Source organism: Podarcis vaucheri (assembly GCF_965113315.1).
Source record: "Podarcis vaucheri genome assembly, chromosome: 3".
NCBI lineage: Eukaryota > Metazoa > Chordata > Lepidosauria > Squamata > Lacertidae > Podarcis > Podarcis vaucheri.
Genome location: NC_138761.1, coordinates 101,638,436 through 101,665,324, shown reverse-complemented (window position 1 = coordinate 101,665,324; position 26,889 = coordinate 101,638,436). Strand labels below are relative to the sequence as shown.

General features: G+C 41.6%; 1 protein-coding gene across 1 annotated transcript in view; it reads right to left on the bottom strand.

Moving 5' to 3' along the window:
* The window catches only part of MYOM2 (myomesin 2), an 83,759-nt gene that overhangs the window by 19,728 nt on the left and 37,142 nt on the right, over nt 1-26,889 (bottom strand). Inside the window, exons 13-25 of the mRNA XM_082215397.1 lie at nt 26,609-26,662; nt 23,748-23,875; nt 22,089-22,272; nt 18,816-18,990; nt 17,507-17,628; nt 16,265-16,452; nt 14,793-14,919; nt 11,128-11,306; nt 10,778-10,892; nt 10,106-10,262; nt 9,904-10,010; nt 7,281-7,325; nt 6,642-6,778 (exon numbers count right to left, since the gene is read on the bottom strand). Of these exons, the coding sequence (XP_082071523.1) occupies nt 6,642-6,778; nt 7,281-7,325; nt 9,904-10,010; nt 10,106-10,262; nt 10,778-10,892; nt 11,128-11,306; nt 14,793-14,919; nt 16,265-16,452; nt 17,507-17,628; nt 18,816-18,990; nt 22,089-22,272; nt 23,748-23,875; nt 26,609-26,662 (1,718 nt within the window). The remainder of the gene's footprint in view (nt 1-6,641; nt 6,779-7,280; nt 7,326-9,903; nt 10,011-10,105; nt 10,263-10,777; nt 10,893-11,127; nt 11,307-14,792; nt 14,920-16,264; nt 16,453-17,506; nt 17,629-18,815; nt 18,991-22,088; nt 22,273-23,747; nt 23,876-26,608; nt 26,663-26,889) is intronic.

Below are 26,889 nucleotides of genomic sequence, written 5' to 3'. Positions count from 1 at the left end.
TGGTCTCACTGCTATTGTACATGAATATGATTGGCCGAAGGGTTTTATTTCCACATAAGGGCAAGGGGAAGCTTAAAAGGCAATACAAAATAAAAGTAAATCATTGCTCTAGAAGGCTTAAAAATATCAAGGGGAAAGACTCCTCTCTCTACTGTATCTTTCCACAACTGGGTTTCTCCAGCATTGTGTCTTGAAAGCTTTGGTTGCTTTAGAAAACTGGCTCTTTTCATTCTAAATGATGGCTGATCATCAACATCCTCAAAGTCATTTGTATGGTGCTTTAAAGTGTTCAAAGTTCTGTTTGTGGGTTGGTTATTTGAGGTTGTGTGTTTAGCTTTATATAATAGTTTGAAGAAATCATATATATATATATATATATATATATATATATATATATATATATATGCTTTCGTAGATTTTCACGGGTACAGGAATGCAGGTTTTGGTGTCTTCGGGTGTCTTCCCGTGTAAGAGTCGGGGTGTCTGGGCGACGTTTCGACGAGGTCTCACTCGTCATCTTCAGGCTGGTGCTTTCGGCTTCTTGTTACTGGAACAGAGCAGAATCTGGTGTTTGAGTTCCTATAAATACTGTTGAGGGGTGTGGTGTATAGCCTCCAACGTTCTGGGCAGAGAGGAAGTTCCTAGATTAGTGTGCCTTTTCTTCTTTTGTTCCTTAATTACTTGAGGGATATCTTGAGTGATTTCATGAGTAATATTCTGAATACCACTGGGTGGGTCATTAAGTGTAGATTAGTTGCTAAAGCTTTCGTGTCTTGACCTCTTGAGCTTGTGAAGAGTTTTTCTGAGAAGATGGCTGTGCTGCATTTAGTTGTGCTCTGGCTTGGCTTCGTGTATAGGGGCGAGCTGTGATTTTGTGCCTTGTGCCAGCCAAAGAGCTGCTCACTCTTCACCTCAAACTATGTAACAAAATCCACCCTGCACTCTGGGACAAATGCAAACAACTAGCCGTCTGGAGAGCTGAAACTGAGACCTCACATAAGACAGACAGACACACCAACAAACTCTACAAACTAGAGAAACGCCAGAAACCCAGCCACCCTCCACAACAACCCATGAAACAAACAGTACATAACATATCAGACAGGATCCTCACCCCAACTGAAACCAAAGTACTCTCCAAAGGTTTCAACTTTGCAGTCGCCCCGAGACGCATCCCCACGGAAAACATCATATGCGGAGTCGAAGCTAGCCTGACCAAAATCGACCCAGATGAAGCCAATAAAATCAGACTTGAAGTCACCAACATCCTCTGCTCCAGCAAACCACCCAGAAGCAATTTACACAAAGAAGAACAGAAAGCACTCACCAACCTGAGGAAAGACAACAACATAATCATTCTCCCAGCAGACAAAGGCAACGCCACTGTTGTGATGAACACATCGGACTACCAAGCAAAACTATCAAATCTACTCCAAGACCCTACCTACCAACCTATAAAAACAGATCCCACCACCTATCTGGAAAAAACCACCAAATCCAAAATAAAAGCCTCTCCTATCAGTGAAGAAATCCAGCTAAGAATCATCCCCAGAGAAAAATCATCCAGATGCCCCAAACTCTACGGTCTCCCCAAGATACACAAAGAAGGAACACCACTCAGACCAATAGTCAGCTCCATTGGCTCACCTCTACAAAATCTCGCTAAATTTCTCGCTAAGCAACTTCAGCCCTATGCAGAATCCATCGCTTCACACGTTACTAACTCCTTCCAGTTCATAGAAACAATAAAGAAGCAATACCTACATCCCGATGACCTACTTGTGAGCTTCGATGTTGTATCTCTCTTCACTCAAGTGCCCATTAATGAAGCCTTGACAGCCATTCAAAACAAATACAATCCCCCCAAATACATCCTGGACCTGACCAACCACTGCCTAACCAACACGTACTTCATCCACAATGGACAAAGATACAAACAGATAGAAGGAGCACCTATGGGATCACCCCTCTCACCGGTCATCGCAAATTTGTACATGGAACACTTTGAAACCAATGCTTTAGACAAGTCAGAACACAAACCCAAACTTTGGCTCAGATATGTTGACGACACCTTTGTAATTTGGCCACACGGGAAAGAAAAACTAGATAGCTTCCTCACACATCTCAACAGCCTACACCCCAAAATACAATTCACTATGGAAATAGAAGACAACAACCAACTCCCCTTTCTTGACGTCCTAATCTACAAAAAACCTGATGGCTCCCTAGGACACACTATCTACCGGAAAAAAACACACACCAACCGCTACTTACATGCACAATCACACCACCACCCTGCACAAATAAACTCCGTAGCCAAGACTCTCATCTCCAGAACCAAACGCCTGGCTGACAAAGACCACTTGACAACTGAGTTACAGAATCTCTCAAATGTGTTAATCGCCAATGGATACCAGAAAAACAAGGTTACGAAGCTAATCCAAAAAGAAACACCCCCCAAAAACCAAGACACAGAAGAAAACAATGGCATGGCCCTCCTTCCTTATATCAAGGGCACTACAGACAAAATTAGCAAAATCCTCCATAAACACAATATCAAAACAGCCTTCTGCACCAACCAAAAAATAGCCAATATCCTCAGAAACCCAAAAGACAAAATCCAGCTGGAAAACCAAGGGGTCTATGAAATACCCTGCAAAGTCTGCCCAGCCACGTACATTGGACAAACAAACAGACGAATAAATGCACGTATCGCAGAACACAAGAATGCCGTCAAAAAAGAAGAAAAAACTTCCTCTCTTTTCCAACACATGAAAGAAACAGGACACGAAATTAATTTTGCAGATTCCAAATTGCTCTTTAACATGGAACATCACCACAAGAGAATAATCATGGAAGCCATCGAGATAGAGAAACACCCTCACAACATGAACAAGCGTGACGACACGTCCCGCCTGCCAGACATCTGGAAATTAGCCCTCCCCACAAAAACCGACACCAGAACCAGAGGCACACAGAACGCCGTCACCAATCAACCACACCAGACCCAAACCCAGACCCTCTCCACAGACATATTACAGACTCCATCCAGTAGCCAAACTATAGTGGCACCTCCGAATGCTGCACCCCCCTGCAATCCCTACACAGATCTGGCTGGCACAAGGCACAAAATCACAGCTCGCCCCTATACACGAAGCCAAGCCAGAGCACAACTAAATGCAGCACAGCCATCTTCTCAGAAAAACTCTTCACAAGTTCAAGAGGTCAAGACACGAAAGCTTTAGCAACTAATCTACACTTAATGACCCACCCAGTGGTATTCAGAATATCACTCATGAAATCACTCAAGATATCCCTCAAGTAATTAAGGAACAAAAGAAGAAAATGCACACTAATCTAGGAACTTCCTCTCTGCCCAGAACGTTGGAGGCTATACACCACACCCCTCAACAGTATTTATAGGAACTCAAACACCAGATTCTGCTCTGTTCCAGTAACAAGAAGCCGAAAGCACCAGCCTGAAGATGACGAGTGAGACCTCGTCGAAACGTCGCCCAGACACCCCGACTCTTACACGGGAAGACACCCGAAGACACCAAAACCTGCATATATATATATATATATATACACACACACACACACACACACACACACACACACACACACACACACACACACTTTACAGTACAACTGGATGTTGCCTTAGAAGTTAATTTCATTGCATTTCCCAGGCTTATTCCCAATTAAGATTTAGGACTCAGCTACATTAGTCAAAAAACAGTGTTTTGGATGCATTAAAAACATGCAACTCCAGATGGCGCTGTAGAGCACAAAACTTTTCTATGCAATTTTACATAGCTTTTTTCTCTTTTATTATAACAATTTAATTTGTGACTTATTTATAGTGGGGGTTTTCCTCTGTGTAGATACACACTTATTCCCAGTTATAGCTTGTTCCTAGTTCTACAGTCATAGGAATGTAGGCTTACATAGGATTTTATCACTTTCTCTCTCTCTCTGAAGGACTAGGCAATATGAAATGCTAGTCTTCTTTCCATCAATTTGTGGGGGGCACCACTTTTTTGCGGCTTTCCACAATCCGTATTGAACATCTTCTATACAAGCTCCATAGGGATTAATACAAAGCATTCAAGAGCACAGATGCACATCTTTTAATATTAATGTACCTTTTGAAGGCAGTGCGCCTGCTGATTCTACCATATTCTGCTCCCACAACCAAAGGGGCGAAAACCAAAAATTTACATTTGCAATAGATCGATATTCAAAACAGAAAACTTAACTGTGTTTCCACTAGACAAAAGGAAACAAAAATTCAACCTTTTTTCTTTATACTTCATTGGAATATATCTATTATTCCCCTTTTAAAATCTACAGGGTGTGGGATTAAAACTGCTGCCTAGAAGAGCTAATGAATTTAGCCCTCTTTTTTTATGTTCCTTCATTTCAAAAAATAAAATCCTTCGAAAGAAAGGCCAAAGGAAGTTGTTCCAATTAGAGCCTCATCGGAAATTATCTATTTTCGGCCAGTGTCAAGAACAAAACTATATTCCTGCTAGTATGATGGTCTATTGAACATGATCAGCAGCTGCAGTGACTGTCTCTGGGCAGGTTTTAGAATATAATTAGGTTTCTAGCTATTGCCATTATGCAGTGAGATGAAGTTCAATGGTTTTATGGCAGTCATAAATACGAGGCTTTTATGTGAATTTCCACAAAAATATCATCAATCTCCAAATGCAAACGTCACCTGTGGCTTGCTAATTAAAGAGGTGAAATAATACTACTGTTCCAAAAAAAGAGAAAAAAGTAGCTCTGATGCCAGTGCTTTCGTAGCATTGCTAAAAATACAAAAGCAGGGAAGGAGGGAGAGATGACGCAGGTCTGGAAATAGCCAAAAGAAGAAGAGGGGGAAATGGCACGGGAGGAAGAGGAGGAGGGGGAGAAGTAATAGTCCCTGAAAATTACTGCTAAATAAGGAAGCAAAAAGTAGGCAAAACATAATATTCTAAATAAAGAACATCTCCCATTTAGAACTGTCTATATATACACTAAAAGGGACGTGGGTGGCGCTGTGGCTTAAACCACAGAGCCTAGGACCTGCCGATCAGAAGGTCAGCAGTTCGAATCCCTGCAACGGGGTGAGCTCCCGTTGCTCGGGCCCTGCTCCTGCCAACCTAGCAGTTCGAAAGCACGTCAAAGTGCAAGTAGGTAAATAGGTACCACTCCGGCGGGAAGGTAAACGGCGTTTCTGTGCACTGCTCTGGTTCGCCAGAAGCAGCTTAGTCCTGCTGGCCACATGACCCGGAAGCTGTACGCCGGCTCCCTTGACCAATAAAGTGAGATGAGCGCTGCAACCCCAGAGTCGGCCACGACTGGACCTAATGGTCAGGGGTCCCTTTACCTTATATATAAACTAGTTAAACCTCCTAAAGAGTTTACAAAAAATGGAAAGAGTTAACAGAATTGCTGTCTATTGCATAAAGCCTTGGAATGCTTTTTATGTTAGTTGCACCATAAAACCGCCCCGGTGCAGATGAATAGAGAGGAGGTGTGTTTCTCTGTGTGTGTTTTAATATGCTCCTACTACTGTGACTACAACTACAAATCTGTTCAGTTTCAATGGTGTATTGGACGCTGTACACCACAGAAATGGTGTGGACTTTGTTCAGGGGATGTTAAATTTGCATTATACTCTAAACAGAGGGCAATGGAGGCTGGGGGGAATAAAAGGGGGTGCCTGTCCTAGAATTGACAAGGAAGAAATTTTGCTAAAAATGTGGCTGGCTGCTGAGTCACTAATTATATAAAGCCAGAAGTAGGTGGGGCCTACTTCTCATATTGTTGTGTGGATGCCTGATTATTGTCCTCCAAAGCAACTGCTCTATTCTGAATTTTAAAATAGAAAGCATAATGCTGGTGGTCAACAAAAAAGGTAAAAAGACTCTCTCAAGGCAAATCTTTAAAAATGTAGTATAAACACTGACAAATGGGAAACACTGGCCTGCGAGCGCTCCACCAGGAGAACAGCCTTTACCAAAAGTGTCATGGGCTTTGAAGATGCTTGAACTCAGGACGAAAGGGAGAAATGTGCTAAGAGGAAGGCACATTTGGCAAACCCTCACTGTGATCAATTCCCACCCAGAAACCTATGTCCCCCATTGTGGAAGGACATGTGGATCCAGAATTGGCTTCCATAGTCACTTACGGACTCACTGTTAAAACCGTTTTTATGGAAGACAATCTTACTCAGCTACAAGTGATTGCCAAAGAGTAGAAGAAGATTCCACTGACCAGCTGAATCTCCACATGAGCAAAAGTGGGTCACCTGATATCATGCTATCATCATGACATTATGTGATTGAAAGGTAGATGACTTTATTCACATCTCAGACTTGGCCAATAGGGGGTAGGGGATATATGAATTGAGTTCACTACCAGATCCAGTTGCCTACCCTTGAATCAATCTTCTTTATTTAGCACATTGGACTCTCTCACTTGTTAGCACTTCACTTGCCTGGTGTAGTGGTTTATAAGGTTATATGTATCTTGCAGCTGTACATATGGAGAGATGTCATTAAAACAGAAAAAGTCCCTTCACCAGGTCTAAGTACTCGTCCTACAAAGAATCTGGCACTACATCTTCCCAGGCATGTACTTACATCACTGTTGACAACTTCACTGTCATTGATTACAAATCTATAGCTGGCATCAGCTGAAATGCTCTCAGCCTGAAGCCAAAAACGAACTTGGCCTCTGTCCAAAACCTCATAGGTTAATTCAGACTTCAGAGGGATTGCTGGAGGGAAAAGAGCAGAGCACAAAAGCAAACACGTGAAGGATTTTTTCCCCATTCCTTTCTTTTCTGCTTTGGAATAACTTAGCCAAAGATAAGTCCCAGCAGTTTAAAGCTTTTGAGAGTCTTCAGCAACAAACAAGTGAAATGTTATGAAAGCTAAATGGAACCCCTCCATGGTATTTGCACAGATGTGTATTAAAGCTGGTTTTGCATGAGTCAGAGCACAAGCTGAAGTGCATATTTATTGCACTATTTAGGGCTTTTAAATACATAATCCAGCAAATATTAGACATATCCAAGCTGAATCCATTCATCCAAATACATTTGCAGTGGTGAAGAAGATCTCTCTTAAACAGAAACTAATATTTGCATTTAATTAATAGAAGGATAAGCAAGCTGCTCTATTTTTTTAAAAAAACACTTTTCATTACTTTACTCCAATCAACGGAGTGTAAATATATTCCTTCTGGGACTGAATATTAGATTCAGAAGTCCTACTTACTTGGATTTCTGATTTCATGGCTTAGTGTCATCAGACGTTCAAGCTCTGAAATGAAGGACAATTTTCATGTTTTAATTTATTCTGACAGTCAAAATAAATGTTAAGAACAGTATATGACTCCATAAAGCACTAATAATCTTTCTTTTTTCCCCATTTCGGTGAAGAAGATACCTATGAAAAGTCAACTTTTGCAAATGAAAGAATATGAGAAGAGACAGAGAGTTTGAAAAGGGCCATATACCTCATGCAGAATGTCCCAGGTTCAATCCCTGTCATCTCCAAGACAGACTTGGGGAGACCCCTTTCCGAAAGTATAAAATTATCGCAGAATTGTAGAGTCGGAAGGGTCATCTAGTCCAACCCTCTGCAATATTTTGCCCAATGTGGGGCTCAAACCCACAACCCTAAGATGAGAGTCTCATGCTATACCAACTGAGCTATCCAGCCCTGGAGCTCTGCTGCCTGTCAGTGTCAAAAATACTGATCTAGATAGACCAAAGGTCTGACATGGTTTAAGATGGCTTTCTACATTTCTAAGTTCAGAATGAAATATACTAAAAGCAAAAGGTAAAATGTCTAAAACAAGCAGGGCCAGGGGCTGAGTGAGACTGCCACCTTAGGCAGCCGATTTGGAGTGTCATGAAAGGGCAAGAGATTGGTGGTTATTTAAATTACTAGTGTTGTATTTACTGCCAGGGAAGGGTGCTTATGAGATGTGCCAAAATAACATGACTGCCCTTTGTTAAGATGCACTTTGGGTACAATGAAGAAAGGGCATTTGCGGTTCCACCTCAGGATGAAAATTGTCTTGGGCCAGCCCTAATCCAACATCTACGTCTCTCATTTCTCTGCTGAGCTGACCCTGTTCCCTGGTGTCTCCTTTTGAAAGGGTCTCCTTTCAGCGTTTGCAAAAGAGAATGAAAGCTGGTGGACAGGAAATGTTTACAAAGATACACAGCAAATGTCAATAAATCCTCATAGAAATTGTGCAAAAGGCTAGGTTCTACATAGCTGGATACAGAGATTAGCCCTACTTAACACATTAGAATTGCTAATGAGAGCTCAGAAAATGGAACTAATTGCACAATGTGCAAATTTGCAAGTAACAAAGAAAAGGCAAAATTAGCAAGTGAAACATCAAGGAAACCCAACAGATAGTTCTATCTCATTTCTAAAATGTATTACGTGCATCTAAGGCCCATTCATTTCAAAGGTTTCCTAGTTTGTGGGGAAACATGAATCCTAGAGCCTGTGGAATAAATGCAATATAAATGTAATATGATCAATAAGGACTGGGCACCTTAGAATTGTATCCAGAAATAATAAATTATTATTATTATTACTATGTGTCTTGCCTTGCAACCTGAGACATATGCCACATGTGTAGATATGTTTTATGTGTTACAAGTCTTTCATTAAATGTGTTTTATTATGATTTTTTATCATATTTGCTTGCCTGTTAAAATCTGTTTGTTTTTGTTTGTTTGTTTGTTTGTTTGTTTGTTTTGTTTTGTTTGTTGGCTATAAACTGAACTTGGCTGAACTTTTGATTTGGACCTGATGCTAAAAAAATAATAGTAAATAGTTGTAGTATTGTGGCTCTTGAGTTACTGGTGCTCTTGACGGTGCAGAGTGTCTTCCATAAGCTTAGGCTGGTGACCCAACTATTTGGACAGGGATAACATAGATAGCAATCTATGCTCTGAAAACCTCCAAGTTAAACTATTGCTTCGAAAACAGTTCAGAAGCTTCAGTTAGTGCATAATACAGCTACCCAACTATTGAGAGGTTCAAGGATCATACAATGGCAATCTTGTTACAACTACACTGGCTGCCTGTATGCTTCTGAGCCCAATTCAAAGTCCTGGCTTTGATCTATAAAGCTCTTTATGGCTTAGGACCTCAATATCTTCTGGAATGCCTCTCCACATTTAAACCTAACTGGACTCTTCGATCATCCTCTGAGGCCCTTTTCAAGCTCCCCTCTCTGAGGGAAGCTCAGAGGGTTGCAACAAGGGTCTTTTCAGTTGTGGCACCCTATCTGTGGAGTGTTCTCCCCAAGCAAGGTCTACCTTTTTTGACATCTTTTTGGTGTCAGGTTATCATTTTCCCCCAGGCTTTTGAAAGACTGAGATGTGAGATGCTGCTGTTTTGTTCCTAATGTGCTGCCAAGCTTATTGTGGTTGTTATGGGGTTAGTCCCCGTCCCCCCGTTTTTATGATATAATGTATTTATATTTATGTTTTTTAATATGTTGTAAGTCGCTTGGAGACCTTAGTGTACCAAGTGACCATCAAGTCAAATAATTAACAATCAAAGTAGTAGTAGAGCTGGAAAATGATATATCTCTATTGACTTTTCTATTGTTTAAGCAGTATTTAATTATATCAAACGTTTCTTGTTATTGTTGTTGTTTTAAAAAAGCCAAATTCTAGAATCTGAAAATTCAAAAAAATGTCTTTCTTTAAAAAAAATTAATGGCTATAAAAGTTTCATGTCCTCTTTGGCACAGAAAGAATGAAGGGTGAGATGCATACATTTGATTTGGGGGTTAATAAAGTTCCCTGTTTAGCTTTATACAACTCTGCCATGCCCTATAAAGAATACAAGATTATTTTCTTACCTTCTTCATCCATAATAAAACTGGATGAAATACCATCAGTATCGCTAACAGCAACAGCATAGGTTCCCAAATCATCCTTGTCAGGCTTCATAAAATAAAGTTTAGAACTAAAAAATAAAGTGCAAAAAAAGACAGGTGACTACTTGTTTGCTAAAAGTATCCTGATTTTCAAAGACTTCTTTAAAACAACTCTAGAACTTACTGTTCTCCAACTGTTTCAACTTTGTATTTATCATGATCTTCTATCTCTTCATAGAATTTACTCCAAGCAAAATGAGAAGCATCTGAAATTTCTTTGCAGTCAAAGGCAAGGTAAATATTGCCTTCTTCATCCACACCTGCAGTGATTTCCTTAGTGTCTGCAATATATGATTGCCATGAGAAATGTAATTATTAAGGGGATGTATGGGTTCTGTATGGGGGGGTAAATGTTGATTCAATTAAGAGAGTCTTAAAGTCTGGAATGTTCCTTTAATTAGTTCAATTTGCTGCTGAAGCCAGAGGGAAGAAGCAGCTTACAAACAGAGAGAGCAAACAAGTTTATTTTAAGAGCTTGCAACAGTGGGGAAATGGGGCTTTTGCAGAGATATTATTATACCATCTAGCATTCTCACACAGTGAAGTTTCAGAGACAGGATAGGGTTAGAATTGGGAGGCGGTTTCAATGTGCCCATGAAAGTAGAAACCAACATAAAACACAGGGCTTCAGCAAGAAGCAAAAATGGCTTTAGGGGTGCCCTTTGACCTCTTTGGGTCTCAACCCTTTGGTTTTATAGTCAGATAAAACTACCCCTTCCAGAGTTTAAAAAGTTACCCCGCGTTGTAGATATTTGGGCATTTTAGAAGTATAGCAGTCAATATCATGTCTTCGTACCTGGTCTAGCCTGGACCAGCACAGCTTCAGAAACATCTGAGGGCTTGCCTACACCAGCATCATTCACTGGACGAATTCGAAATACGTAAGATCGGCCCTCATGTAATTCGGTGACCTTAAAAAAAATACAGACTATGAAGTGCTTTCAACTAACAGCAAGATGGGGGGAGATTAGAAGTGACAACATTCCAAATACCACAGCAAATAACTTCCAAGTACTCTCCTTCCTTGGAGGTTTTTAAGCAGAGGTTGGATGGCCATCTGTCATGGACACTTTAGTTGAGATTCCTGCATTGCAGGGGGCTGGACTAGATGACACGGGGTCCCTTCCAACTCTAAGATTTTTCTACCTTTTGATAACGGTGTGATGTTGGCTTCTCGTTGAATGTGAACCATTCTTCTCCTTCCTCCTCCTTGTAGTCCACAAAATATCCACTAACAGGACTGCTGCCAATGTAAACAGGCGCTTTCCAGAGAATCACAAGGGATGTATCCCTAACCTCACAAAACGTAAGATCGTAGGGAGGGCCTAAAAAAGATGGATCATAAATGGATGTCAACAAGAGAAATGAGGGAGAAAGTCAGTTCAGTTCACATTTAAAGGCAAACTTCACTCATTAGCACTTTTTAACATATGCATAAAAATGCATACATTGGTGAAAATAACATACCGGAATGTATTATATTAGGGTGAATTGCTTTGCAAAAATTTGTATATCCACAACGGTTGGTTGGTTGATGTCTGTTTTTCACTCTAGGTTTTTCACTAGGTTTTTTTTGTTGGTTTTGTTTCTATTGCTGTAAACTGTTTTGACATATTCTTAATGATATAGCAGTATACAAATAATTTTATAAAGAAATGAAATTACATACAAACGTGTCTATTGAGAGAAATTTGCACTAGCATGCTGCTGAAATTTCATGGGGACTTTAAAAAAAAAGAATCAAAAATGAATGTGGAAATGTTGTGAACAGAAAATTGGAAGAAGAAAAAAATTCTCTTAGCAACAAGTTAAAAGAGCAGGCTTGGAAGAAGTAGGAACAAAGCCCATTGCTTCCTTCAACTATATTAAATTATGTCAGAATTGGATCCACAGTTCAGCCAAAATTCACAGATGGCAAAACTGGAGAGGCCATTTCGTTGAATGTTCTCTAGAGGGGAACCTGAAATTTCCTGACTGTTCAGGAGGAGCTGAAAAGAAGAGCATTTTCCAAACATTTGTCAGAAAACTCTTTTCTGAGAAATGTCAGTCCAGTCCTAATTACCACCTAGCAAACAGGTTCATCCCCTGTTTTCCTGTACAAGAGTGATACATTAGAATTCAAGAGCATAGATTGCTAAATGGAATTTAGTAGTTTCAATCTGAGGTAAGAGGCATTTCAATGGGAGATTCCATGTGTTCAAACAGTAGTGTGTGTGTGTGTGTGTGTGTGTGTGTGTGCATGCACAAATGCTTCCTTTAAATACAGTTTTAATTTATTACTGTTCTGATGTGCCAACCTGCTCCACTGAGTTTAGAACTAACTTTGTCACCGAATACAAATGATTTCATTAACTCTTATATTGATTTTACTGTTTCCACATGAATAGCATGCACAAAATGGAAACTAGTATTCACCACTGAAGTCCTTCAAGGCAGCAAGTAGTGTTTGAATTTCTGTTGCAAAGGGTTTGTATCAATCTGCCTGTGTTTTGTGAGGAAGTACTTTTCATGGTAATGGAACAACAACAAAAAGGCATGAAGTGGAAGGCTAGAGAAAAATTCAAGGAATGTAATGATATTTCCCTCGAATCCAGCTATAAGCAGGTGCCTTATTCATGTCTTTCTATGTTGAGAGGCTGAATCTTCATGATTTATTTTTCTATAGCTGTCATTGAGAGTTCCAGTGCAACGCAGCTTACCACATTAATATTTATATACCCAAATATTAAAATACTCTCATATAAAAAGAACCGCAGCAGGTTTGTGCCACAATTTCCCAACGTAATTCAAACTGCTTTATTCAAATAATGCAGGACAAGCCCATCATTTTCCTGCTTCTAGATGTGTCTATTAAAGACTAAGAGACTAGCCTGAAATTCTGCAAACATGTGCAGAGGCAATAATCCAAAGTGGAAGGTTATAGAAAGGACTCAAAGAAGTAAATAGTGATTCCCTTTTTCTCTCAGCGTGATTATAGCCACTTTCTTGTGATTGGACTCTGTTTATGATCAAAAGCTTGAGGCTGAAGACGTATTCCCTTCAAATGTAACAGACAAACAACATTACCTAGAAGTTTCTGTTTGCTTTGATTAATTAGAGAGCTGGGCAAGCTATCTGAAGCTCACCTTGGAAGAACTTGGAAAGTTTCCAGGAGTGGAGATAGGAAAATTTGGGTCATTTTTTGAATACTTTTGTTGTTTTTGTTGCAAATGCAGAAACCCTTGGCAGACTGATCATTTTCCTGAGCAGTTGGGCCCTGATTCTCTGTTAGCCCAAGTGTCAGAGGAATATAGATGGGAAGAGAAAGGAGACCTTGGAACGGCTCCTTACGTGCCGCCATTGTTGCTGCTTCCCTCACTATTTGACAAATAAGGGAAGGAGTAATGGTGTTTCAGTGGGTAAGAAGGCTTTTTTTTGGGGGGGGGACTGACAGCGATAGTATGAGGGCATTTTTCCGAGTTCTCAGATTGACTTTCAGAAACAAACTGAGATCTTTTAATTGATTGATTATTTTAAAAAGATTGCATATCATTTCTGAGTTCATCTAAAGAAAGATTGGGGCCACTCACCCACCAGTAATTGAACACACTTCTGACAATATTCTCTCCACTGATGAACTAACCACTGTTGATTCACAAAATGGAAGGGAACATAGGTGCCATCTCTAGGGGGCCCTGGGTGCCAATGCACCCACAAAAGTTTCACAGTGGGTGCCCAGCCGGGTGCCCTATGGTGTCGCATGTGTGATGTCACATAGAACCCCAAGGCCTGACGGGGCTTGATGCAGCCACTGGAAGCTCTGACGGAGCCCATGTGATGTCATGTGTGGTGTGTGCCATGTTGGGTTGTGTGTTGCCATGTGATGCCACGCATGTGGCATAGTACTACTACTAATAATAATAATAATTTATTATTTATACCCCGCCCATCTGGCTGGGTTTTTCCAGCCACTCTGGGCAGCTTCCAACAAAACACTAAAATACAATAACCTATTAAACCCCTAAACAGGGCTGCCTTTAGATGTCTTCTAAAAGTTTGGTAGTTATTTTTCTCTTTGACATCTGGTGGGAGGGCGTTCCACAGGGAGGGTGCCACTACTGAGAAGGCCCTCTGCCTGGTTCCCTGTAACTTGGCTTCTCGCAGCAAGGGAACTGCTAGAAGGCCCTGGGTGCTGGACCTCAGTGTCCGGGCAGAACGATGGAGGTGGAGAGGCTCCTTCAGGTATACTGGACCGAGGCGTGACATCGCACACACCCACACACCAGGTACCCTCAATGTGGGGCAAAATCTGGCACGCCTGGAAGGGAATGGAGTCATGATTGGCTGTTAACAGCCAGAAGAAGAAGAAGAAGAAGAAGAAGAAGAAGAAGAAGAAGAAGAAGAAGAGGAGGAGGAGTTTGGATTTGATATCCCGCTTTATCACTACCCTAAGGAGTCTCAAAGCGGCTAACAATCTCCTTTCCCTTCCTCCCTCACAACAAACACTCTGTGAGCTGAGTGGGGCTGAGAGACTTCAAAGAAGTGTGACTGGCCCAAGGTCACACAGCAGCTGCATGTGGAGGAGCCGGGAATCGAACCCGGTTCTCCAGATTACGAGTCCACCGCTCTTAACCACTACACCACGCTGGCTCCCACAGGCCTTGCATTGCTTTCCCCTGATAAACTGTGAAAACCTCTTCTTATGATAAACTGGAGTACTGTACTTAAAACTCAAACATATTAAATTACGACTGCCATTGTCAAGTGATAACGTTTGAACGGTCACTCATTTTCAAAAATGCATTCCCTTTATGAATGGCCAAACTACTTACCAGGTTCTGGCATTGTCCAAGCCTCACATTTGAAATGCTCGCTGGGTTCAGATGCCTGCCCTATGCCGGCGATATTTGCGGCAGCAATTTTGAATTCATAGTAGGCGTTTTCTGTCAAATCCTCTACCTTTGCAGAAAAGTTGACATTAAAAACAAATTTAACATGGGTAATATTCTTAATAGAAGTAAGACATTCAAAATCTTCTCATTTATTTGGAGTTAACTTCCGTAGTGCTTTAAGCTAAATAACCAAGTTAATTTAAAATGAAAAAATTGGGAGGAGAGCTCTTTAGCTATTTAAATATGGACAGGTTCCAAAAGAGAAGCAATGGCTGGTCTGTTTAAAATAAAATTTCTAATGGGAAACTGTCCTGTGGGACTTTTAATGGCTGTCTTTTTATAACATGTGATTTTGTTGGCAATAGATAACAGATGAAATAAGCTACTGTCCAGAATCATTCATCAATCAGCAACAAGTAACAGTAAGATGTAGCTAGAAATCAACCACAGCTCAAACATGCTGGTCAATTGTTGCATCCTGTCTTCTGACTCCCAGGAGAAACAAAGCACAAGGCTAGGCTTATCTATACATGCAAACCAACACTTGCAGTTTGTTTCTCCCAAACCAACATGAGCAATTAGTCATGAGCAGATCCTAGCTCATGCTGGTGGTTGTTTGGAGTAAAACAGACTCTAGTTGGCATGTACCACTAAGGCAAGACTTTTGCTTGTGTTTCTCCTGAAAGCAGGCAGGATGAAGCGGGACAGAAGTTATTGACAGGCATGCACCAGCACACTGTTTGTTCATGGTAAACCATGGTTTATTTCTGACTATGGCTTACTGTTACAGTGATACCTCAGGTTAAGAACTTAATTCGTTCTGGAGGTCCATTCTTAACCTGAAACTGTTCTTAACCTGAGGTACCACTTTAGCTAATGGGGCCTCCCGCTGCCGCCACACCGCCACCACACGATTTCTGTTCTCATCCTGAAGCAAAGTTCTTAACCCAAGGTACTATTTCTGGGTCAGTGGAGTCTGTAAACTGAAGCGTCTGTAACCTGAAGCGTTTGTAACCCAAGGTACCACTGTATGTGCAAACAGCATCACAGTCTCACCCTGTTCTGAACTTGTCTTTTCCTTTATGCCAGCATGAATAGACCACTATAGAAGCATTGTCTCAGTGCAAGAGGAAGGGAGGGAAAACCCAGCCAGATGGGTGGGGTATAAATAATAAAAAATGTATTATTATTGTTATTGTTATTATTATCATTATCATTATCATTATCATCATCATCATCATCATCATCTTATTCACTGCATGCAACTGCACAACGTGCCCATACAGACAATATGTGCTACTGTTTCTTCTCTTCCAGGCCATATTTTGGAATGGTTTCATCACAGTCAAAATTACATCTTAAAAATAAAGTGATATTAAGTCTAAATACCAAAGTTTGAAAGCAATACTGACCGTATAAATCCTCTCTTTAATAAGAGAAGAGTTGACTTCATGCCAGTTGTGATGATGTAGCTCTCGTTTGTCTATGTAATAACCCAGAATATTTGACCCACCACTGAATCGTGGAAGCTTCCAGCCAATGGTCATTGAGTGGCCATCACAGTTGAGAAGTGTGAGACCATAAGGAAAGGAGGGGCAGGCTTAAAGAAATCAAGAGCATGAAACATTATAACAACGTCCAAATTGAACATCTCGCATAATACCAAATTGCTTCTTTTCTACCTATCAGTTACGTTATGGTGAAATAATGGTTTTAGACTCAGCTAACAAATTTAAGAATATACATAATCCTATGCATGTCTACTCAGAAGCAAGTCTCATAGTGCTCACTGGGGTCTACCTTAAACACATTATAGGTAAAGAAAGGCTTAACTAAGGCATTATTTCCCATCATCCCTCAGTAATGCTCTTCCATGTTCCCTTGCAACAGCATTAACATAAAACAGCTAAGTTAATCATCTTCCTAATGTCCTAAAGACCCCAAAGATTAGATTGTTCAGAATGCAGGTGGTGCCGTGGACTAAACCACTGAGCCTAGGGCTTGCCAATTGGAAGGTTGGCAGTTTGAATCCCTGTGACGGGGTGAGCTCCCGTTGTTCAGTCCCAGCTCCTGCCCACCTAGCAGTTCGAAAGCAGGTCAAAGTGCAAGTAGATAAATAGGTACCACTCTGGTGGGAAGGTAAATGGCGTTTCCGTGTGCTGCTCTGGTTCGCCCAAAGCAGCTTAGTCATGCTGGCCACATGACCCAGAAACTGTCTGTGGACAAACGCCGCCTCCCTCGCCCTATAGAGTGAGATGAGCGTGCAAACCCAGAGTTGTTGGCAACTGGACCTCACGGTCAGGGGTACCTTTACCTTTACCCTTACCCTTCTTCTTCAGCAACTAAATTCCTTTAATGAGCCAAGCTAACAAGGGTTGTCCTATATTGCTGTGACTCCCCACATCCTACTGGAATGTGCCATGCCATTCCTCACAGGGAAACTTCTGATAATGTGAAACAGTCCCATGCTATTGGGACATGAAGCAGTGTGCTACATGTTATACAGCACATGACAGAGTCACTGCAGGGAAATGGCTCACCGCTTGAATCAGGTAACACATATGCCAGCCCTGTGACACTTGTGAGTACAAAAGAGTTATCAGTGTGTTTTTGTTGCTGTTACTGAATCTGGATTATTACAAAACATCACTTACTGAGGGCTGCTTGTACTGTTATAGGTTCAGACTCCTGAGAATTTTCACTCATTCCCACTGCATTTGCAGCCTTCACACGAAAGACGTATTTCTCTCCTGTTGCTAAGCCATGCACAGCAAATCTGAAAGAAATGGGGATGGAGGCTGTTACAGGGATTGAATAGAAAGATGTATACGTGGACTATATTACATAATGAGAATTCCTGACCTATATTTGGATCTGATATCCCACTTTATCACTACCTGAAGGAATCTCAAAGCGGCTACCATTCTCCTTTCCTTTCCTCCCCCACAACAAACACTCTGTGAGGTGAGTGGGGCTGAGAGACTTCAGAGAAGTGTGACTAGCCCGAGGTCACCCAGCAGCTGCATGTGGAGGAGCGGAGACGTGAACCCGGTTCACCAGATTACTAGTCTACTGCTCTTAACCACCACACCACACTGGCTCTCATCAAAAGTATGTTCTATGTGAGCAAATTTGACGCATTGTTGAATATAATTTCTGCAACATCTCCCTTCAAACGAGTTGGGAAAGATGTACACATTTGATTCTAGCCCTCTTCATAGTTCCTGTGCCCTCAGAGGTTCAGGGGCCGGTGGACCAGGAGAGGGCATTCTCTGTGGCAGCCCTTAAATTGTGGAATTCCCATCCTCACATGGTGCATTTGGCACCTTCATTCCAAAGTTTCCATCATATGCCAAAGACAGATCTCTTTGCTTTTGGCACTTGAGGTATTAATATTATATGCCCTAGGGCCTAATGGTTAAAAGGAGGCAATAAATGCAGTTAAGTAACAATAATTACAACAATAACCACTTGTATGGTATATTCAGTGCTTTTCTTCTTGAAAAATGGTGCTTGAGTACTCCCAGAAAAAGCACTTATGTTATTAAGCATCAAATTAATGGGGAAATGAAGAGTTTGGTATCTAGAGAATACAGTGGTACCTTGGGTTACATACGCTTCAGGTTACATACTCCACTAACCCAGAAATAGTACCTTGGGCTAAGAACTTTGCTTCAGGATGAGAACAGAAATCGTACTCCGGCGGCGCGGCTGCAGCAGGAGACCCCCATTAGCTAAAGTGGTGCTTCAAGTTAAGAACAGTTTCAGGTTAAGAGCAGACCTCCGGAACGAACTAAGTACTTAACCACTGTAATTTGAAGGTAGCTGAAGCTAAGAAGCTCTGAACCTAGTCAATGTCCATCCAAAATTCATGTAAGGCTCTGAAGCTGTTTGACCAAAGGGCAGATTTTTTTTTTAAAGGAAAAGAAAGGTAATAAATCAAACCATCACAATTCCCTTTACCTGTTATAGCCTATGGGCTTATGGTTACAAGGTTCCCAGTGATTCGATCCTGCCACAGAACAGTCAATGTAGTAGCCAAACAGGTCTTCTTCATGTTTTGGCTTGTCCCACTGGACAACAACAGAGGTTTTTGTGTTTCTTGTTGCCACTATACGTCCCGGAGCAGAAGGAACAACTGTGCCACAAGAAGAGAAGGTTTCATTTGTAACTATTTGCATATCAACATATAGCCATCTTACCCGCCACCTCTTGGTGCACCAACAAATAACTACTTAGCACACAATATCCCAGTTGCTGAACCAGCACAATACCAATGCAATACAGCCCAAAGCTAAGCACTTTTCAGTCCTAGCAATTTTAATGGGAAAGTGTGATGATGCCAATGTCTGGAAATAATGTGTTCAAGATACCCTCTCAGCTTATAATGCCTATATGTGTTCCAAAGAGAGATTCTTTGTCCTAGAATTTGTACTGTTCTTGGAATTCAAAATGAGACAAAGGATGCTTACAGACTCTCTGTTTTGGATGGGATTCAATCACATACCAGGAAATTCAGGCTGCACAATTAAAGAAGATTTGGTGCTCTTTCAAAACAAACCTGCTTCCCCAAAATGTTAGACTTTTTGCAGTAAGGAAAGTAATGGGGAAATGCATTGAATAGTGTGGGGTAGCACTTGCTTGACAAACTGTGGTCTAATTTCCTACAAAAAAGGATCAGGATGAATGTTCATTAAGTAGCCTGTGTAGTCTAATCTCTCCATGAGCAAATTAGGATAAATGCTCAATAAACAGGCTGTCTGGAAGTGACCTATGTTGTGTTTACATGCTAATTTTGTGCCTATGCAGTCTTTGCTAATCAGAGTGGGTGATCAAACCCAGCAGCCACTGTTGACAAATGCTCAGAAGTTGATTACTATAAACCCCTAACCCCAATGGAATTATCTTTGATTGCTGTACTTCACTAGAACTTTTTAAAATGGGAAACTCATTTGCAGAAGAACATCTTGGCTCCTGAGCAATCAATTGGCCCAGGAACTTCCAAGATCAAAAAAACCAGGTACGTCTCAAAGGCATATAGCATGTAAATGTGACCTTTAAAGTTATTCATGGGGAAAGGTATTTACAGAAATAAGCAACATCTCAAAACAGGATGTACAATGTAATCCATACCTAGGTTTATTAACAAACTTCAAAGATACCCAGCTTAAATTATGACACAAGGAACTTGTTACTTTTCTTTTGGTTGTAGCACAATTGCTTGTAACAAAATGGGAAATGACTAGATCCCCTACACATCACACAATGGAAACAGAATATATGGACAATTGCTTTATCTGAGAAACTAAGAGAGTGGACGTGGGTGGTGCTGTGGGTTAAACCACAGAGCCTAGGGCTTGCCGATTAGAAGGTTGGCGGTTTGAATCCCCGCAACAGGGTGAGCTCCCGTTGCTCAGTTGCCAACCTAGCAGTTCAAAAGCACAAAGTGCAAGTAGATAAATAGGTACCGCTCCGGCAGGAAGGTAAACGGCGTTTCTGTGCACTGCTGTGGTTCGCCAGAAGCGGCTTAGTCATGTTGGCCACATGACCATGAAGCTGTACACCAGCTCCCTCGGCCAATATAGCGAGATGAGCGTCGCAACCACAGAGTTGTCCGCTACTGGACCTAATGGTCAGGGGTCCCTTTACCTTTACCTTAACCTTTACCTTTAACTAAGAGAGTATATACACAGGATGGTGTATGTATCCGATGACTGGCACACACCAACTAGGCATATATATTTATGGGGAAATGTAATACATTTGTCTACTGTTTTGAGTGGGAAGGGAAGCTGGCTCTGCTCCTACATGGGGAAGACTGAGAGGAAAGGAACTGCACCACAGCAACAGGTCCCTCCTCCTGAGTAGTAGCTCCCATCAATCTGGTGCCAATCTGCTGTCTCAACCATCACCGAAGCTGCCTTCACTTGACCCACAGAACCTAAGCCACATTGTGGGAATGTGTTTTCATCCCATAAAGGCTGTGTTGGATGGAAAATTTAGGAGTTTTCTCATGTTTATGCATTTGTTTATTTTTTATATCAGGCACTTCCTGCAATCAGGAACACAAGATAGCTAACGCTGCCTAAATAAAACAAAGATTCAATAAGAAAACCATAGTTGAAACCCCAACATCATACTGTTCTCCTGACTTGGTTGAAAATAGAGATAAGCAGAATTCACTCATCATAAATCATGTGCTTATTTCTTTTCCCTTGAAACTTTAACTGGGCTTAACTGTAGCTGAATCCTGCCCCACTAGCATTACAACGATTTTACTCTAGTTTGGTAGACAGAAACACCGATACAAATATACAAGTGCTAAAAACAGCAATGCTGATTAAATTGTTGTATAACTCCTCTTTAAAAGGTAGGAAGGTGAGATAGAAGGACATCTCTCTCTCTCTCGCTCGCTGTGTGTGTGTGTGTGTGTGTGTGTGTGTGTGTGTGTGTGACTATAAGAGAGAAGTCAGACCTCAATTTCTATGTCTTATCAGAAGAATATAATTCGAAGAGCTCTAGTTGCTAGGCATTATCCGGTCCATGGGCTTGACTATGGATTTTGGTTGGGAGAATGATGAGTTGCCTCACAGATTCACAATCACCTTTTAAATTTTGCCATATACCGTATTTTTCGCTCTATAGGACGCACTTTTTCCCCTTCAAGAATGAAGGGGAAATGTGTGTGCGTCCTATGGAGCGAAGACGCCATAGCCCCGCGACCCTCTCCCGGCTGGAGAGGTGGCGCACGGCTATGGCAGGAGCCTCTCTGCTGCGCTTTTCAGCTGCTCCCTGACCTGCTCTTTGGGGCTGGTGGTGGGCTTCCCCCCGCCAGCCCCAAAGAGCAGGTCGAAAGGAACCTGAAGCCTGGAGAGCGAGAGGGGTCTGTGCACGCCGACCCCTCTCGCTCTCCAGGCTTCCAAGGTAGCCGCCTGAAGGCACCTTAAACGGCACCTTGTTTTAGAGCAGGAAAACAAGAGGGGGAAAGTTCTCCCCCTCTCTGTGCAGCGCCTCCTGCCACTTCGCTGAAGGGGCGCTGGGCAGAGAGGGGGAGAAATTTTTTTTTCTTGTTCTCCCCCCTCTAAAACAAAGTGCGTCCTATTGTCCGGTGTGTCCTATGGTGCGAAAAATACGGTACATGCTATGCACATTCTTGAACTTGCTAGCAGAACAGTCTACTCTTCAGCGCCAACCACCCCAATATCACTTTTTGTTCACGTTTTAAAACCGACTTACCAATGGCCTCTTGTGCTTGAATAGGAGGAGTTATTTCAGAAGGATCACTGATCCCATGCTTGTTGGCTGACAAAACTCGGAAAACATATGACTTCCCTTCAGCAAGGTCAAACACTGCGTAGCGGGGAGATCTCACAGCCACTTGAGCGTTGACCCTCTGCCAGCTTCCACTGCCAACCACGGACTATTCGAAAATAAATAAATGAGTGTGATTATCACTACTGTGTAAAGGTTGTAGAAAAAGGCCCTTGAAGTGCTTAGATCGCTAAACCGTCGGCACAAATCCTTATTGTTTCCAGATAGTCAGCTGCCAACTATCCCCTTCGTTATCTGTCTAATATAGGATCACTAAGCATGGATTCATGCCAAATAGAATGTAACGTGAGCCTTTTCTTTTACCTTGCAGGAGCTTGTCTGTTTGAAGTCTGTCATCAATAAGGGAATTATAAAAGCAGAGAGATTTTGTTTGCATGTGCGTGCATGTGTGTGTGTGTGTGTGTGTGTGTGTGTGAATAATAATAATCATCTTAAAACAGCTGCTCCTCAAACAGGATTATTGTTTCCCAGAGTCTGGAAATTGTTTGCAGCAATCCGAGAATGAACTACTTTGTGAGCATTGCTCAGTCCTGATAACGGTGGTATTGCTACTGTTTTACTGTCCTTGTGATTATTAAGAATTAAGTAGGTTTATGCACATCCCTTGAAGTAAGCCCCACTGAACTCAATAGAGATTACTTCTGAGTAAATATATATATAAAAGCTTGCGTTGCTAGTCACCTGAACTGGTTTTTTCCTATTGCACTCCGTATTGTGCCATAAGGGGATTCTCTTTTCTCCTGAGTATGTTCACTGAAAAAAGGGACGCGGGTGGCGCTGTGGGTTAAACCACAGAGCCTAGGCCTTGCTGATCAGAAGGTCGGCAGTTCAAATCCCCGCGACGGGGTGAGCTCCCGTTGCTTGGTCCCTGCTCCTGCCAACCTAGCAGTTCGAAAGCATGTCAAAGTGCAAGTAGATAAATAGGTACTGCTCTGGTGGGAAGGTAAATGGTGTTTCCGTGCACTCCTCTGGTTTGCCAGAAGCGGCTTAGTCATGCTGGCCACATGACCCAGAAGCTGTACGCCGGCTCCCTCGGCCAATAAAGCAAGATGAGTGCCGCAACCCCAGAGTAAGTCATGACTGGACCTAATGGTCAGGGTTCCATTTACCTTTATGTTCACTGAAAATAGGAAAGCAGGCACCAAACCTTGCCAAGAAAAGGAATTGGCGGATTTTCCTTTGGGAAGCAGAAACACTCAGGGCAAGTGGTTAGTCAAGGCACTTTCCATCCTCACAAACTCTTTCTAACAGGAAGGCAAAGCTTTCACTGTTTCTCAGTGGTACATCAAATACAACTCTCACTTGTTCTCAATCTAGACGAGGCTAACCAAGCCCTGAAAGAGCACTTTATTTTGAATGCATTGTGTTTTTCTGTTGGCCACGATAAAAAAAAATCAAAGTGACAAAACATTATATTTTTCTGGTCTTTTTCATCTTCCTCTTGCCTAGACTGGTTTGCTAATTCTATAGTTTTGCTTGCTGAAACCAGGGAAACTATCTGAAATGAAAGGGTAGGTGGCCATGAAATGCCTTACAGCTGAACGCAACTATACGGCACAGTACCTTCTCAATGAAATATGATAATGGCTCTTTGCCACGGGGAACAGGTGGATCCCAGCTGAGTACGACATATGTTTTGCTGGTTTCTGAAGCGTGTACGTTGGTGGGAGGTCCTGGAATCTTAACATCGCCTAGAGGAGCAATAAACTCAGTAAGTGTTAAATGCCAGATTAACCTCCCAGGTCAGCGCTTATTTGAGAGCTTGTCTTCCTGAACTCCCTCGCTAGAGTGCATTGCTTGGCTATTAAGGGCTATAGTATCAGCTTTACAGTTTATTAAAGTTGCTTCTTTTCTATTTCAAGACATCCAAGCAAGCCAATTAAAAGGGAAGGATTGATTTTTCACAGGCAATGTTAAAAAAAAAACACCACAAAAATCTGAAGAGGGAACCAAAAAAAAATCCATGTGTATTCGTCTCACAAGATCTTTGTTCTACTTTGATCACGTTTGAATCACTTTAATCTGCTGTACTAAATGGCTTGATAAAGTCTTCATGCTTTATGCAGATGTGAGACAGAGCTGATCAAAGACAGGAGCAAAAAAGCATCTGCCCCTGAAAAATGAGCAAGGAGGGAAATTCGCATGAAAGATCACAGCAATTAAGTTTAAAACAGTACAGGTAAAGCACAGAGTAACGGAATAAATATCTCTTCTACACCAGGAATGATAACGAGAACCAATGACAAATACAGTATAGGAATGGAGAAATGAGTCTCCAATCACCTTTGTCCTCAAATTCCCATCAAGCAACAATCCAAGACTGCCTAATTTGGGAAAACTGAGAGGTGAGAGAGATCAGAGTGACTGCCCACACTGCCTTAGCTTGCCCAGTCCATGCTTCTAACTCAGCAAAATTGTCTGATATTGTTCCCACCTCATTCCCTATCTTGTCCTGAAGGGTGCAACTAGAATTTAGGGAAGATAACTGAATGCTGCCAAAAATAGTAAACCCTTCCTCAATCTTTCTCCTGCAATACTGAGTAAGAAAAGGGTAAGATGTGACATCATCACATTTCCTGTTTCCATGCCTCTGCATCCACAGGGATGGAGATGGGGAAAAGGGACTCAGGGTGCATTGCATATTTTGAATTTCCAAAATATAGGGTCATGGGCAGCAGAGAGAATCAGCCCCCTTGAGGCACCCAGGTGGAATGCCCAAAGGATAAACACCCAAGGCTGTTTGCCCATTTCTACTGCATTTGCCCCTTTGCTTTTCTGGGCAAAGATATCACACCCCTCATTGTGACCATATCAATCAATCTTTATTACAGTCCAGAGACCCAACAAATTGTTACAAAGCAATGCATAATTCAGACAGCCTACCTGCAGGTTAAACAAGCATTTTGTTCAGACTTAAAGATAGGAATCATTGTTTCTTGCAACCACCGATATAAACTTTGCCACTGCTAATGTTCTAACGTTTGTCCGGTCTTCCAATAGGAACCTGACACAGTGAACCTCCGATTTTCCCAGGAAAGGTACCAGCAAGGTAATATCAGTGCAGCCCTGGCTTGCTCATATTTTGCACAGTGCAGCAAAATATGTTTTATAGAATCGATGTCTTGAGCACACAAGCAAAGCATTGTGACCATAGCTCCCGCTTCTTTTTGGAATCCAACCCCTGAGACATCCAACAGGAAGAAAGACTCCATCACACAGAGAGGAGACTTCTAGAGTGACTCCTATTAAAAATTGTAAGACACACAGGCCATGGTTTCCTTTGAGTGCATGAAGGTGCTCTGACCTTTAGCATCCCTGTTGTGAAAACCCTGCTTCAGTTTAGAACAGTCATGCCAATGAGAACTGCAATGGTTCAGTCCCAGACTTTTTCTATGCCTGTAGGCTCCACAGTCAAAGAAGCAGAAAGGAGTTGGTATCTTTGGACACTTGAGGAATTAAAGATTTGTAAAATCCAGTATAAACTGGCCTGATCTGTATCTCCCAGATTAGTGTGTGGATCATATTATAGGTATACACTGGATTTTACAGTTCTCTGAATATTGCAAAATTTTAGCTCAAAAAAATATGTTGGGATAAAAAATATTTAGATATGTGCATTTTGAGAGAAAACGTGTTCAAAAATATGTTTATATATGTATGTATGTAATTATTCAGTTTTTAAAAAAGAAATCACACAAATTAATGTGGAAATAGAAGTGAATACATTTGGAAGTGAAATGGGCTACAGTCATTTGAGGCTCCCTAGGATTTGAGAATTGCTACTAGAAACATGCCCCTGAAAGAAGGATTCCTCCCCCCCACAAAAATTCATTAAAACCCATATTTCTAACCCCTTGGATTCCCCTCCCCCCTTATCTATCAGTGCTGCTACCCACATTTATGTGATTGGTTTTATGGAGTAGAAATAAACTGGTCCATCTTTCCGTACATCTGCTCTGTGAAGGGATACTGACACTGATTCGACAGACTTCAACTATTCTAACAGCCTGGAATTATAGTCCATGTGGGGCTGGGAAATGAATACTTAGCACCACAACAAACTTTAGTTCCCATGATCCTTTGAGGGCAACCATGATGGTGGAAGTGGTGGCACAGATGTAGCCTGATAGTGCAGCAGCTGCTCACGTACACAGGGCAACAGCAACCTACTTCCTTCAATATTCAGAGCTGCAGCGTTGCAAGAGGCTGGGTTCTTCTGCTTTCATCCCCCAAGATTATTGTCTATGTGTGTACAGGTGCATATATTTAGCTCTGCATTAAATACGCAAGAGGAATGAGAGTTCATTGGGTGGGAAACACACAAAGACAAGCGGAGGAAAACTGAGAGACAACCAGGGGCAAGAAAATCCTAAATAAATGGCAGCAGGGGAGCAGAGGTACAGAGGCACTAATTACGAACATACCTTCAAGGTCATCTTGGTAGATTACAATCTGTTTGTCTCCTTCCAGATGAATAGCTGAAGATCAAAACAGACATTTATTCTTTTATTCAGCTCTGCATGCTATCTGAATGCTTTTGCATTTTCTAAAGATTACATTTATTCAAAAGCCACCATCATTTTTTATGCACCACTCTTTGCTGATACCACTCAGAAGTGTGGAATTTTTTTTAACATCTGGAATCTCATTCAGGGTTACAAGTGTTGTCTCCACTGGTCTGATTTTATTCATTCAGATGAGGGCT